Genomic DNA, 15803 nt, shown 5'->3' on the forward strand with positions numbered 1-15803 from the left:
AATGACACAACACATTATTTACCATTCATTTCTATTGGGCACAAAATATTTGGAAACGCAACCAAAACAAACAGCAAATGCATCCAACAATTTTTTTGAGTCACAAGCTTGATGTAGTCATTGCTGTTTATGAAAATTGGCACCAAATACTTCACTTTTCCCTACTTTAATACACATAGAACTGAATTTGTCCCAATACTTTTGGGCCCCTAAAATGGGGGGACTATGTACAAAAAGTGCTGAAAATACTCTTAAATTAAAGCTGACAGTCTGTACTTTATATCATTTAAAATCCAAAGTGCTGGAGTACAGAGCCAAAACCAAATATTTTGTCACTGTCCCAATACTGTTGGAGCTCACTGTATGTTGCCAACCGTTTTATAAAGCAATACGGCCCTCAAACCCGGGGATTATCGTGGGATAACTCCCAACTAAGAGCTGTTCTTAGTGCCCAAGGCGAAATCCAGTTGTCAAACGATAATCCCCAGGTTCTCATGCCTTAATACTTAAATAATCAATGAGAGGGATAAATATATTGGAAAGAAAGGGACTTACATCTGTATATTAGAAGATGATACTGACTAATAGTGATTTGAATAATTATATACATTTTGAAATCGATAGAAGTACATATTTATTTTTATTTTTTATTGATCACTTTCAGAGCAATAGGATCAAAGCAATAGGCTGCAACAGTGAACATGTGAGTCAAAGTGTGTGTGTGTGTGTGTGTGTGTGTGTGTGTGCCTGCATGCTTTTATCATATATTGTGTGTGTGTCTTATGTCTTTCTTATTTGTGTCCTGTGTGTTTCTCATATTTTGTGTGTGTGAGTGTTTGTGGTGTATTGGAGGTGGACATTTCCCACAGTTAGCTCCTACACAGTGTGGAGACTTCTCTTCCTTTGACTGGGACGAACATGGATCTGACACAGGCTGGAGCTCATCACAGGACATTACAGAGACAGCTCATCACAGGATATTACAGAGACAGGTATCAAAGGACATGACCGAGACAGCCATCAAAGAACATGACTGAGACAGCTATCAAAGGACATGACCAAGACAGCTATCAAAGTACATGACCGAGACAGATTAAGTTCATTACCGAGACAGATTAAGGACATTACCGAGACAGATAAAGAACATTACCGAGACAGATTAAGGACATTACCGAGACAGATTAAGGACATTACCGAAACAGATAAAGGATATTACCGAGACAGCTATCAAAGGACATTATCGAGACAGCTATCAAAGGACATTACCGAGACAGCCATCAAAGGACATGACCGAGATAGATATCAAAAGACATTATCGAGACAGATATCAAAGGACATTACCGAGACAGCTATCAAAGGACATGACCGAGACAGCTATCAAAGGACATTATCGAGACAGATATCAAAGGACATTACCGAGACAGCTATCAAAGGACATTACCGAGACAGATATCAAAGGACATTACCGAGACAGCTATCAAAGGACATGACCGAGACAGATATCAAAGGACATGACCGAGACAGATATCAAAGGACATGACCGAGACAGATATCAAAGGACATTACCGAGACAGCTATCAAAGGACATGACCGAGACAGCTATCAAAGGACATTACCGAGACAGATATCAAAGGACATGACCGAGACAGCTATCAAAGGACATTACCGAGACAGATATCAAAGGACATGACCGAGACAGATATCAAAGGACATTACCGAGACAGATATCAAAGGACATGACCGAGACAGATATCAAAGGACATTACCGAGACAGCTATCAAAGGACATGACCGAGACAGCTATCAAAGGACATGACCGAGACAGCTATCAAAGGACATGACCGAGACAGATATCAAAGGACATTACCGAGACAGATATCAAAGGACATTACCGAGACAGCTATCAAAGGACATGACCGAGACAGATATCAAAGGACATGACCGAGACAGATATTGCTTTTCTATTGATATTTTTATTTATTTTTTCTGGATTTTTGTTTATATAAAGGATATACTGTAATGTAACTCTTAATACGGAATTAAAGATTACATTTTCACGTTGATTATAATCTATGACCTATAGTAATCACTCAGGTTGTACAACTGATATAAAACACATTTGACGCAATCGTTTGGCTGCACTACAAAATGTGTGTAGTCTATATAAATTCTGCTGTTTATTGGAAATAAAAAAAATAACTAGACAATTCATTCATCATTTTTATTTCCAGATGCAACAGTAGATCAAGTCATTACATTTAAATAAATCATTTCCTGATCTGTCTCATAACATGAAATACTGACCTGCATAGACTTGATAATAGACTACAAAGAGAGAATACTTGTGAGCTCAAACTGATTACAGTGGCAGTTTCATATTTCAATCCAGTCAGAATAAATAAACAATTAGATGAGATAAACCTTCTGTTTTTCAGTAGACTGTTGCAGACAGCGTTAGACCAGGCATTGTTTGTGGACAAATCCTGCACATAAACCAAATAATCTGTTGTGACGGAATGGGATTCATCGGATAACGAGCAGCAGTAGTTACAATGTTTAGGTTTTCCTCACTGATCATTTGGACGTATCAGGATTGGGCGAAGGCGGTGATTAAATGTCAGTGCTTTGGCTGAGAGTTTCCTTTTGCAAAGGGTGGAGACATCGCAAACCCAAACTCTCAATTTGAAACACATGGACCCAGAACTAAATCACGCAGCTGACCAAATTAAGCAAGATTTTAGTTCTGGATTAACCAAGATTAAACTCTATTCTAGAGAAGCAATATATTAAGCGCAAGGGTACATACTTCAAACAGAGCACATCTAGATCCTATTGCCAGAGGTTTACATAAAGGTGACTTCTCAGCGGCATCAGGCTTGACCAAGAAACAGTAGGAGAGAGAGAGACAAGAAGAGTAGGACCAGGGATGAGTGGGCCAGAGTTGCCCCACTGGCAGAAGTAACGACAGCGGTAGTTGCACTGACAGTTGTGCTGTTGGCAGTGTTGGTGTCATTGATGGGGGTTCTGGCAGTGACGGGTGAAGGGAACGTGCCCACAGTAGTCTGAAGGAAATTCTGGAAGCGAGCGGTTTTGGTGAAGACCTGGATGTTGGAGGAGCGAGGACTCCGGCTCCATCGTGTTTTGCTGGAGCTGGTCTTGTTGCTGCTGTCGACAGTCAACACAGCAGCCTGGTACCATGCATCACCCTGCTTACACATCAGAGGACCACCCCCTTCACCCTATGGGGAGAGAGAAGAACCAACACACGGGGGGAGAGGTCAGCATTGTCATGTCAGATAGACAACCAGACTGGTTGCCTACCAAGCTACTTAATTGGAAGATCATTATGAAACTTGGGACTGTCCTCACTAGGTGGATCTAAATGTCATACCATCAGGCAGTCTCTGCTGACGCCAATTCTGGAGATGCCAAAGTCAAATACATCACATCCCAACAGTTGCAGAGCTATCCTCAATAACTAAACAGACATAATTCAACCATCCTTGCTGTAAACCAGTTGACACTTCTGAGTCAACATTTGAAAGCCATTATTGTGCGTTTGCTTTGTTTGTCGGACCCATCTGTACCTGTCGAAGGTCCAAGGCAGCAGTGCAGATGTTATCAGAGGAGCCAGAGCTCTCACAATCCACCACAGAGGTCTGGGACTGCTGCAAGTTCTGTTCGGCTAAGAAACAAGACGGAATAGGAAATACAGGACGAAAATCACAAGTTTTAAAAGAACACATTTATTTTATTTTAATAAAAGAACACATTTATTTTATCAGTTAAGTTCACTGAGAACACATCCTCATCTACAGCAATGTCCTGGGGAATAGTTACATGGGAGAGAGGATGAATGAGCCAATTGGAAGCTGGGTATGATTAGGTGGACATGATGGCCAGATTGGGAATTTAGTCAGGACACCAGGGTTAACACCCCTACTCTTATTTTATTTATTTATTTCACCTTTATTTAACCAGGTAGGCTAGTTGAGAACAAGTTCTCATTTACAATTGCGACCTGGCCAAGATAAAGCAAAGCAGTTTGACACACAACAACACAGAGTTACACATGGAGTAAAACAAACATACAGTCAATAATATAGTAGAAAAATAAGTCTATATACAAAGTGAGCAAATGAGGTGAGATAAGGGAGATAAGGCCATGGTGGCGAAGTAAATACAATATAGCAAGTAAAACACTGGAATGGTAGATTTGCAGTGGAAGAAAGTGCAAAGTAGAAATATAAATAATGGGGCGCAAAGGAGCAAAATAAATACAGTAGGGGAAGAGGTAGTTGTTTGGGCTAAAATATAGATGGGCTATGTACAGGTGCAGTAATCTGTGAGCTGCTCTGACAGCTGGTGGTTAAAGCTAGTGAGGGAGATAAGTGTTTCCAGTTTTAGAGATTGTTGTAGTTCGTTCCAGTCATTGGCAGCAGAGAACTGGAAGGAGAGGCGGCCGAAGGAGGAATTGGCTTTGGGGGTGACCAGAGAGATATACCTGCTGGAACGCATGCTACAGGTGGGTGCTGCTATGGTGACCAGCGAGCTGAGATAAGGGGGAACTTTACCTAGCAGGGTCTTGTAGATGACCTGGAGCCAGTGGGTTTGGTGACGAGTATGAAGCGAGGGCCAGCCAACGAGAGCGTACAGGTCGCAGTGGTGGGTAGTATATGGGGCTTTGGTGACAAAACGGATGGCACTGTGATAGACTGCATCCAATTTATTGAGTAGGGTATTGGAGGCTATTTTGTAAATGACATCGCCGAAGTCGAGGATCGGTAGGATGGTCAGTTTTACGAGGGTATGTTTGGCAGCATGAGTGAAAGATGCTTTGTTGCGAAATAGGAAGCCAATTCTAGATGTAACTTTGGATTGGAGGTGTTTGATGTGAGTCTGGAAGGAGAGTTTACAGTCTAACCAGACACCTAGGTATTTGTCCACATATTCTAAATCAGAACTGTCCAGAGTAGTGATGCTGGACAGGCAGGCAAGTGCCATGGGATCTTTAGTGACCACAGAGAGTCAGGACACTTGTTTAACGTCCCATCCAAGAGACAGCACCCTACACAGGGCAATGTCCCGAAACACTGCCTTGGGGCATTGGGATGTTCTTTTCTTAAGACCAGAGGAAAGAGTGCCTCCTACTGGCCCTCCAACACCACTTCCAGCAGCATCTGGTCTCCCATCCAGGGACCAACCAGGACCAACCCTGCTTAGTTTCAGAGGCATGCCAGAAGTGTTAGTCTGTTCCAGTATTACACACTGACTCACCTCCACCCTGGCCCCTGCCCCAGCCAGCCACCCAGCACTGAGTCCCTATGCTGAAGGTGCTGCTTCCTTGGTCCACACAGATAGGCTGGATGTAGTCAGACAATGTGGGTTGGCTGGCCAGTCGGAGGATTGCCACGTTGTTCTCCGTCAAGTTGCTCATGGTGATGTTGATGACTTTCAGGGTTACCTCGTTGGGGTTGGAGCCGTTCTGCTTCAGACGACCCATGATCACGGTCCACTTAGAGGCATTGGACTGACTGGGAGGTGGGAATAGTGAAGTTGGGGAACTTTAGCTTGGCATTACCGATACCTTCTATTTAAATAGGTCCTTGGTTCAACTTGAGCACCAAGGTACTAAGTGATGGAGATCTGACCATATGCATCTGACCAACTCACCCGTTTACATACAAGTGGAGTGTGTTACCTGGAGAAGCACCCAGCATCGCTCATGACATAGTCCTCTGCCACCATTGTGCCCCCGCAGACGTGTGTTCCGTTTGTCTGCAGACTGGCTATCCAGGGCCAGGTTCCCCCTGAGGCCAAGCCCCCACCAGTAAGGGAGTTCAAAGAGGCACTGCCGCACACCACGGCTGCAGAAACAGGGAGAGAAGCGCTATAGAAGTCAGGACTGACTTTTGGCTGAGTGTCGATTTAAAGAGAGGGATAAATACTAACGTTTGGATGTGGTCAAATGGAGAGTTACAGATATGTTGGCTAAAGCTACAACAGGAGTAACAGACGGGTGTGGCTCAGAGAGGAGGCAGCAATTTGTGTGTTTCACAGAGGGAAGTAAATCCACTTACTTTCAGTGGTTTTAGGGGCAGTTCTGGTGGTTTTAGGGGCAGTTCTGGTGGGAGTGGTGGTTGTGGTGGTGGTTTTAGGGGCAGTTCTGGTGGTAGTGGTGGTTGTGGTGGTGGTTTTAGGGGCAGTTCTGGTGGTAGTGGTGGTTGTGGTGGTGGTTTTAGGGGCAGTTCTGGTGGTAGTGGTGGTTGTGGTGGTGGTTTTAGGGGCAGTTCTGGTGGTAGTGGTGGTTGTGGTGGTGGTTTTAGGGGCAGTTCTGGTGATAGTGGTGGTGGTGGTTGTGGTTTTAGGGGCAGTTCTGGTGGTAGTGGTGGTTGTGGTGGTGGTTTTAGGGGCAGATCTGGTGGTAGTGGTGGTCGTAGGTGCAGTTGTGGTGGTGGATGTGGCTGGAAGACCAGTACAGGAGACACTGAGGTCAGAATCAGTCCCACTGGAGGAGAAGGTGACGTAGCCTGGCTGGGCACTGGTGATCTGGGTGTTGATCCAGGTCTGGTACTGAGACACTCTTGCGTACACTCCTGGGAGATTTGCCTGGGCACACCCGTTGCCAAAACTCACAACGCCAGACTGGATCCAGCGAGTACCCTGTTTGCTCACCATTGGACCTCCTGAGTCCCCCTATGCATTGACAGATTTACAGTCACTGAGATTAGATTTTCTTATGAAACATAATGGGTCAGTTTTTCAGACACTAATTAAAAAGCACTTTTAATGGATAATCTCTAATTAAAGTGCTTTTCAGTTTAGGACTAGGCTAGGTATAATCTGAGTCTGAGAAACCAGACACAGATTATGAATGTGTCATTAGCCCACATTGTAATAAACAAAGAAGATAACCAAGAGATTTTACCTGACAGGAATCCTTTCCTCCTGCTGATAGACCAGCACAGATCATGTTGTCAGTGATGGAACCAACTCCATTGTTACAGTTACACTGCCTGTTCCCCACTACTGGCACATCCACTTCCTGTAGGGTCTGTGGTGAGGGCAGGGACACTGAGGAGAAAACAGGTATTCCTCAACATACATAATACCTATCAGAATTCTGATCCATCATCAGCAGCACTTAAAGCAAGCTACAGCACTCACCTCCACTGCTGATGCTGCCCCAGCCGGTGACCCAGCTAGTAGCCCCAGCATGGAAGGAGCTGCCTGGTGCAGCTAGGCAGACTGGCCGAATGAAGTTTGTAAAAGTCACAGTGGAGGAGAGCTTCAGCAGACACATGTCGTTGTCACTGGTACTTTTGGTGTAGTTGGGGTGGCGGATGATCTGAGTGACTGTCCGGGTCACCTCGTTGGGGTTGGAGCCCTGCTGGCTCAGACGACCCAAGTAGACCAGCAAATTTGATGTACTGGTACTGAGAGAGTAAATATATAAAAAATGTAACAGTATTATTTTTAATTATGTTCGATTAGGTATGGTGTTAGGGTTAAATATATCCCACAATCCTGCAAATCCTTACCTGGAAAAGCAGTGAGCAGCAGTCAACACCCACTCTTTATTGATGAGGGATCCCCCACAAAAATGTCTGCCTAATCTGTGAAGACTGGCCTGCCATGGCCAACTCCCTGCAGGAGCATCCTGACCCCCCACGATCCTAGTGTTAAGAGGAGGGGTTCCGCACACTAACAGTGATAGAGAATGATGGGTTATTTGGAAGGTTTTTGTTGAATAGGTCACATTGGTGTGACAGTGCATCATAAAAGGTTTTAATCATGTTTAGAGAATATAGGTAAGTGGTGAAAAGGACTTACCACTCAGCTGTGAATGAGAGCCTGAAATACAAAACAGAAAGAAAAGGAAATCCCTTAATCCTTCCCTTACTCTCTTTATCCAAACCCTGGCATTTTCACTGGGTACACTTGGTTCTATCTAGAACCTAAAAGGATTTCTTAGCCTGTCCCCACGCCAGAACTCTTTGAAGAACCCTTTTGCATTCCAGGTAGAACCCTTTCCACAGACAGTTCTATATGGTACCCAAGAGGGTTCTCTCTGGAACCTAAAAGGGTTCTTCAAAGGGTCTGCTATGCGGACAGCCAAAGAACCCTTTTGGAACTATTTCTTTCTAAGAGTGTACATACTGTCCCATACTGATCAGAGTGAGCATACCGACTGACGTCAGCATAAGTACCAATTGTTATAACACTGATTGTTAAACCTCTTAAGGATCGGACCCTTTTTTTTTTGCCTAAAATGACATACTCAAATCTAACTGCCTGTAGCTCAGGACCTGAAGATGGCGGAAGAAGAAATGGCAGCAGTTTAACGGCGACAAACCAATTGTGCTATTATGTGTTTTTTTCATGTTATTTGTAACTTATTTTGTACATAATGTTTCTGCAACCGTATCTTACGGAAAAAAAGAGTTTCTGGATATCACGACAGCGATCCCTCACCTCAGATTAGACAAAGGTTTTTTCTTCAACAAGCAGGACGCACAGGATGTACTTCAGACACCCGACAAGGCCAAAATCTCCCTCATAGCCTGACTAACCGGTGCCCCCGCACATTGGCAACCCGGACTATTTGCATTGTGTCCCGCCAACCCTCTTTTACGCTGCTGCTACTCTCTGTTTATCATCTATGCATAGTTGCTTTAACTGAACCTACATGTACATATTACCTCAATTAGCCCGACTAACCGGTGCCCCCGCACATTGACTCTGTAGCTGTACCACCTGTATATGGCCTCGCTACTGTTATTTTCACTGTCATTTTACAGCTTTTTATTTTATTTCTTTACTTATCTATTGTTTATCAAATACCATTTTTTTAAACTTTTTTGATACCATTTGAAAGCTAACACTTTCAAGTTTGTGAAAATCTAGGAGAATATAACACATTAGATCTGGTAAAAGATAATACAAAGGAAAAAACATGCATTTTTTGATGATCTTTGAAATGTATTATTGCAGTTTAGGCTCAATTTTGATTTTGGCCACTAGATGGCAGCAGTGTATGTGCAACGTTTTAGACTGATCAAATGAACCATTGCATTGCTGTTCAAGTCTGCCCAAAGGTGCCTAATTAGTTTAATGATACATTTTCAAGTACATAACTGTGCCCTCTCCTCAAACAATAGCATGGTATTCTTTCACTGTAGTAGCTAATGTAAATTGGACAGTGCAGTTAGATTAAGAAGAATGTACGTTTTCTGCCCATATCAGATATGTCTATGTCCTGGGATTTTTTTTTGTTACTTACAATGTCATGCTAATCACAATAGCGCACGTTAGCTCAACCGTATGCTTCCCAGCCAAAACAGTTTGCGCATATATTAATGACGTTTTTGTTTTGGACTTCGGCAGGTTTTTTTTCGGCTCTTCGTGCACACCAAAAAATGATTGAGGCAAGTCGAAGTTCGCTAGCTGAAGTCTACGCCCTTTTGTCGGTGACTGGTCAAATGTACTACTTCTAGTAGGAGTGGAAACATGAACCCACTGGGCACAGACGACAGTTCAATGTCTAGTTTGGATTTACTTTGGTTGAACGGTCAACTAACGTGAATACAACGTGAAATCAACAAAAACGTCACCATGTCATTGGATAAGGTTAAAAGTTGGGTGAAAAAAAATATGATATTCCCTTAATAACCTCTTATTGGTAGGGGGCAGTATTTTCACGTTCGGATGAAATACGTGCCCATATTAAACTGCCTCCTACTCAAACTCAGAAGCTAGTATATGCATATTATTAGTAGATTTGGATAGAAAACACTCTGAAGTTTCTAAAACTGTTTGAATGATGTCTGTGAGTATAACAGAACTCATATGGCAGGCAAAAACCTGATGAAAAATCCTACCAGGAAGTGGAAATCTGATGGGTGGACTCTTTTCAAGTCATTGCCTATCGAACACACAGTGACTCAGTAATCACTGTGCACTTCCACTAGATGTCAACAGTCTTTAGAAAGTTGTTTGAGGCATCTACAATGAACAGAGACCGAACAAGAAGGCTGGGAAGTTGGTGACCCAGGGAAGGACATCAGCTCATTGGCGCGCATTCACGCGAGAGGTAGCTCTGTTCCAAAACGTTTTTCAAGACACTGGTTTCGTCCGGTTGGAATATTACTGAATTTTCACATTCTAACGGCCCTAAAGATTGATGTTTTACAGCGTTTGACATGTTTGAACGAACGTAAATATAACTTTTTTGACTTTTCGTCGTGAAATTTTCGGCGCGCTTCCAACAGAGCCTCCCTGTGGCTCTGTTGGTAGAGCATGGTGTTTGCAACGCCAGGGTTGTGGGGGTCGATTCCCACGGGGGGCCAGTACAAAAAAATAATGCATGAAATGAAATGTATGCATTCACTACTGTAAGTCGCTCTGGATCTGCTAAATGACTGAAATGTAAAATGAGTAGCTGAACTGAACACGCGAACAACAAGGAGCTATTTGGACATTAATTATGGAGTTTATCGAACAAAACAACATTTGTTATGGACCTGGGATTCCTGGAAGCGCCTTCTGATGGAGATCATCAAAGGTCAGTGAATATTTCTAATGCTATTTAATATTTTAGATGACTCCAAAATGGCGGCTATCTGTATTGCGTAGTGTATTTTTCTGAGCGCAGTACTCAGATTATTGCAAAGTGTGCTTTCCCAGTAAAGTTATTTTGAAATCTTTCACAGCGTTAGCATAAAGGAGATGTTCATCTATAATTCTTTGAATGACAGTTTAATATTTTATCAACGTTTATGACGAGTATTTTTGTAAATTGTAGTGCTGTTCACCGGCAGTATTTGAGGGAAAATATTTTCTGAACGTTGTTTTTAGATATAAATATGAACTTTATCGAACAAAAAAATGCATGTATTGTGTAACATGATGTCCTAGGAGTGTCATCTGATGAAGATCGTCAAAGGTTAGTGCTTCATTTCGCTGTGTTTTGGGTATTTGTGATGCATCTAGTTGCTTGCAAAATGGCTGTGTGGTTATTTGTGTCTATGTACTCTCCATACATTATCTAATGTTTTGCTTTCGCTGTAAAGCCTTTTTGAAATCGGACAATGTGGTTCGATTCAGGAGAAGTGTATCTATAAAATGTTGTAAAATAGGCCTATGTTTGAGAAATTGAAATTATTAGATTTGTGGTTTTGAATCTGGCGCTCTGATTTTTCACTGGCTATTGTCAAACTCAGTCCCGGTGACGGGATCGGGTTGTCGTAAGAAGTTGCTTACTCTTTTACATTGATCAACATCACTTTGACTGTTTGGGTTGAAATGATGTGAAAACAATGTTGATTCAATCAGTTTTTGCCCAGTGGGAAGTGTTTGCTGTCATTTAACCTCTTACATCTAGACGTTCCGCTAGCGGAACACCTGCTCCAATATCCAATGATAGGCGTGGCGCGAATTACAAATTCCTCAAAAATACAAAAACTTCAATTTTTCAAACATATGACTATTTCACAGCATTTTAAAGATAAGACTCTCCTTTATCTATCCACACTGTCCGATTTCAAAAAGGCTTTACAACGAAAGCAAAACATTAGATTATGTCAGCAGAGTACCAAGCCAGAAATAATCAGACACCCATTTTTCAAGCTAGCATATAATGTCACAAAAACCCAGAAGACAGCTAAATGCAGCACTAACCTTTGATGATCTTCATCAGATGACAACCCTAGGACATTATGTTATACAATACATGCATGTTTTGTTCAATCAAGTTCATATTTATATCAAAAACCAGCTTTTTACATTAGCATGTGACGTTCAGAACTAGCATACCCCCCGCAAACTTCCGGCGAATTCACTAAGAATTTACTAATTTACTCACGATAAACGTTCACAAAAAGCATAACAATTATTTTAAGAATTATAGATACAGAACTCCTCTATGCACTCGATATGTCCGATTTTAAAATAGCTTTTTGGTGAAAGCACATTTTGCAATATTCTAAGTACATAGCCCAGGCATCACGGGCTAGCTATTTAGACACCCGGCAAGTTTAGCACTCACCAAAATCAGGTTTACTATTATAAAAGTTTGATTACCTTTTGTTGTCTTCGTCAGAATGCACTCCCAGGACTGCTACTTCAATAACAAATGTTGGTTTGGTCCAAAATAATCCATCGTTATATCCGAATAGCGGCGTTTTGTTCGTGCGTCCCAGACACTATCTGAAATGGTAAATCAGGGTCGCACGCATGGCGCAATTCGTGACCAAAAAAAATCTAAATATTCCATTACCGTACTTCGAAGCATGTCAACCGCTGTTTAAAATCCATTTTTATGCCATTTTTCTCGTAAAAAGCGATAATATTCCGACCGGGAATCTCCTTTTAGCTAAACAGAGGAAAGTAAACAAAGCTTTCGGTCGAAGCGGGCACGAGCCTGAGTCTCACAGTACTGTAACCAGCCACTACCCAAACGCGCTACTTTTTTTCAGCCAGAGCCTGCAAAGCCACGATTCAGCTTTTTACCGCCTTCTGAGACCCTATGGCAGCCGTAGGAAGTGTCACGGGACAGCTAAAATCCTCACTCTTCAATAAACAGAGACAAGAAGAACGACACCTTGTCAGACAGGCCACTTCCTGCCTGAAACCTTGTCAGGTTTTTGCCTGCCAAATGAGTTCTGTTATACTCACAGACACCATTCAAACAGTTTTAGAAACTTTAGGGTGTTTTCTATCCATATGTAATAAGTATATGCATATTCTACTGGGTAGGAGTGGTAACCAGATTAAATCGGGTACGTTTTTTATCCAGCCGTGAAAATACTGCCCCCTAGCCATAACAGGTTAATGAGAAATGACTCGTTTTTATGCGCATTTTTCCACTTGAGAAATACTGCACCAAACATCTTAGCTAGATGTTGAATTGCTTGACTAAGACCTCCTCGGCTCCAATTTAATCAACACTTTTGAAAACGCATAGACCTACCTGTAAACTAGAATCTAGATGTATCAGTGTGACTTGTTACCTTTCTTCTTTCCTCAATTTCATCAGTTAGTATTTCTGCTTCACTCAATACTTTTGAAAACACATACCTGTCCACCTGCACACATGTGGCTTATTAACTTGAAGAACTTGAAAGTTAAGTCTGCTAGGTATGCATTCCCTTCACCAACTAGTTATAGGACAACAGACACAAGAAACATATCTTCCTACCCAGTAAGTCTTACATTTCTCAGAAATCGCTCCAACATTTCCTGGTTGCAAAAATTCTTAATAGTTCACCTTATTTCAGTTTATATGACAAAACAAGCAGACATTGTGTAGAGAATCATTGTTCCATCTAAACCGCTGTGAATAACTTTTCCATAACCCAAAATATAATATTTTCAGCGGTTTGAAGTTGGTGTATAAACCCGAAGGTAAACGACTTTTACTTTTCTCGCTTCTTAGACTTACTTTCAAAGAGAATGAGATATATATATATAACTGACATTTCTATGTGAATTTGGTTGGGTCGCCCAAAAAGTTACATATTGCAGTTTTAAATCGATTTGAGTTCAGTTAATTAATTCAGTCCAAATGTCTTTATATACAAACTGAAATAAACTTAGTAGCGAATTTCTTTAAAACCAGGTGAGTATAAATGAAGAACGCTGTAGGATAAAGACAGCGATACATTTAGAATTGTACTACTTACCTTTTGACAGGAATGTCACCATTATGGTCACCACACAAAGAGTCCTGAGGAAGGCCATGCTTTCTTGTTGGTACCCTGGACTCAATCTTACTTCCTAAACATCCCTCTCTTCTGTTGTCTTTTCTCAGCTCCTCCCTTCCACACACCACATTACCTGCTAGACACACACGTCCCTTAAATACCTTTCGTCTCATTTTTTCCCCCCTCTGTCCACTTCCTTCTAAGCATGCTTAACTAATGCTGTAATCTATGGTTAGCCCAAGCCTAGCTTTTTGGTTTCCATTACAGAGTTATAATGTCGGCACTATTTTTATCACACCATTGCCAATTTAGAATAATTTTACTACTGTAATTTAGTTGTAATTTTACAAGACTTTAATTTAGTTGTAATTTTACAACTGTATCTGATAAATGTTACATGTAGATGTTAACAGTGCTTTCTTTCATTGCCCGACAACAAAGCAGTGCATGATCATGAGACTAAAATCAACACACCAAATACTACTTTGCATGTCTAGGAGCATTGACTAAGTTTTGCCACCGATGCCCAAGACAAGAACCTACCTTAAACCCTAATCCTAATCCTAACCCTTACCTTAAAACCCCCTAAAGTCAATGTCTGGGCCTCCATGATAATCTAATTAGCATAAACACCTGTTAGTTTAAACTAGACATATCTGGATTTTTGTATTGGATGAGTCTCAATCCACTGCATCCGTCGATGCCGCACTTCCGCATCTGCTGTGGAAGGTGACAGAGCTAGAGCGATGTTTGTCAGAACATGAGACATCCCGAAAATGGGTCTTCTCACAAAATCATCTGTAGCATCAGAACGGTTTGCTCTGTGACCCCCACAAGCTTCTTGGGACTAGTCTGAAGTTGGTACAGCTGATTTGCCAACTTCGGTCTGTAGCGTCCGAACAGTTTGGGCTACACACTAATACGACCCCTCTGTGGAAAGGAACACGTACAAGGCTTAGACTGTTATGGGTTAACCGTTTTAAATGTCAACTTCAATTGGGTGATGTCATAGTTGGGTTGTCCTAAGCATACTACTTATCAAAAACCCAAAGACAACAGGGTGTGAAACGGTAGTCCGTTAGTCCATATTATCCATATTAGTCCGGTAGTCCATATTATCTTTGTGAAACGGTAGTCCGTTTCACAAAGATAATATGATAAAGTGATTTCTCTTCCTCCTGGGTTGTTTTGAAGAAAAAGGTGTGGCTGTTCTAGATAAATAAAGCTCTGTATCCTCATTCCTACTTAAGGCCACTAAGGCCAGGCACTACCGGCTAATAGGGATTTTTTCCCCTTACTGTCATCTGACTGAAACTTTACCAGTTGAAAGTATACATAAATATAATATATAATTGTATTACAAGTTTTATTTATTTTAAAATTAAAATATGCAAATGAGGCAAGCCATCCTTAAATGTGCGATAATTTGCATATTATGAGAATCTGTTTTTCAACACATTGCTTCAAGGCAGAATGTTGTTGTTTTTTGTTTTATTGTGAAAAGACACTCAGTGGTCAGACTTTTACAGATCAGTTTATCTTAACTTCTATGGGCTAGGTGGGACGGCTGCGGGACACAGCCAGTGAAATATCAGGGCGGCAAATTCAAAAACAACAAAATGTCATAATTCAACTTTCTCAAACATACAACTATTTTACACCATTTTAAAGATACACTTCTCCTTGATGTAACCACATTGTCCGATTTCAAAAAGGCTTTACAGCGAAAGCAAAACATTAGATTATGTTAGGAGAGTACATAGACAAAAATAATCACACAGCCATTTTCCAAGCAAGGACATGTGTCAATAAAACCCAAAACACAGCTAAATGAAGCACTAACCTTTGACGATCTTCATCAGATGACACTCCTAGGACATTATGTTACACAATACATGTATGTTTTGTTTGATAAAGTTCATATTTATATCCAAAAACAGCATTTTACATTGGCACGTGATGTTGAGAAAATCTATTCCCACCAAAACGTCCGGTGAATGTGCACATCAATTTACAAAAATACTCATCATAAATGTTGACAAAATATATAACAATTATTTAAAGAATTATAGATAGACTACTCCTGGATGCAACCGCTGTG

General features: G+C 41.4%; 1 protein-coding gene across 1 annotated transcript; it reads right to left on the bottom strand.

The window, feature by feature from the left end:
• Positions 1 to 2206: 2206 nt before the first annotated feature.
• LOC106589863 (transmembrane protease serine 9) lies at positions 2207 to 13878 on the bottom strand. Its single transcript, XM_045710145.1, has 11 exons — positions 13682 to 13878; positions 7833 to 7853; positions 7541 to 7703; positions 7167 to 7435; positions 6928 to 7073; positions 6416 to 6695; positions 6080 to 6163; positions 5701 to 5866; positions 5277 to 5533; positions 3587 to 3684; positions 2207 to 3238 (listed from the first exon to the last, which is right to left on the bottom strand). Exons 1-11 carry the CDS (start codon positions 13737 to 13739, stop codon positions 2870 to 2872), a joined length of 1911 nt encoding a protein of 636 aa, XP_045566101.1. The 5' UTR covers positions 13740 to 13878; the 3' UTR covers positions 2207 to 2869.
• Positions 13879 to 15803: the final 1925 nt, after the last annotated feature.

The sequence above is a fragment of the Salmo salar genome, chromosome ssa28, assembly GCF_905237065.1.
Source record: "Salmo salar chromosome ssa28, Ssal_v3.1, whole genome shotgun sequence".
Taxonomy (NCBI): Eukaryota; Metazoa; Chordata; class Actinopteri; order Salmoniformes; family Salmonidae; genus Salmo; species Salmo salar.

What these genes read in the sequence shown, in the direction of transcription:
- LOC106589863 (XM_045710145.1), bottom strand. Translation starts at nt 13,739, where the DNA reads ATGGCCTTCCTCAGGACTCTTTGTGTGGTGACCATAATGGTGACATTC. An exon ending in GGGCAGCATCAGCAGTGGAG is followed by an intron (nt 7,074 to 7,166) that starts GTGAGTGCTGTA and finishes TTTTCTCCTCAG; the next exon opens with TGTCCCTGCCCTCACCACAG. An exon ending in GGGCAGGGGCCAGGGTGGAG is followed by an intron (nt 3,685 to 5,276) that starts GTGAGTCAGTGT and finishes CTTGTTTCTTAG; the next exon opens with CCGAACAGAACTTGCAGCAG.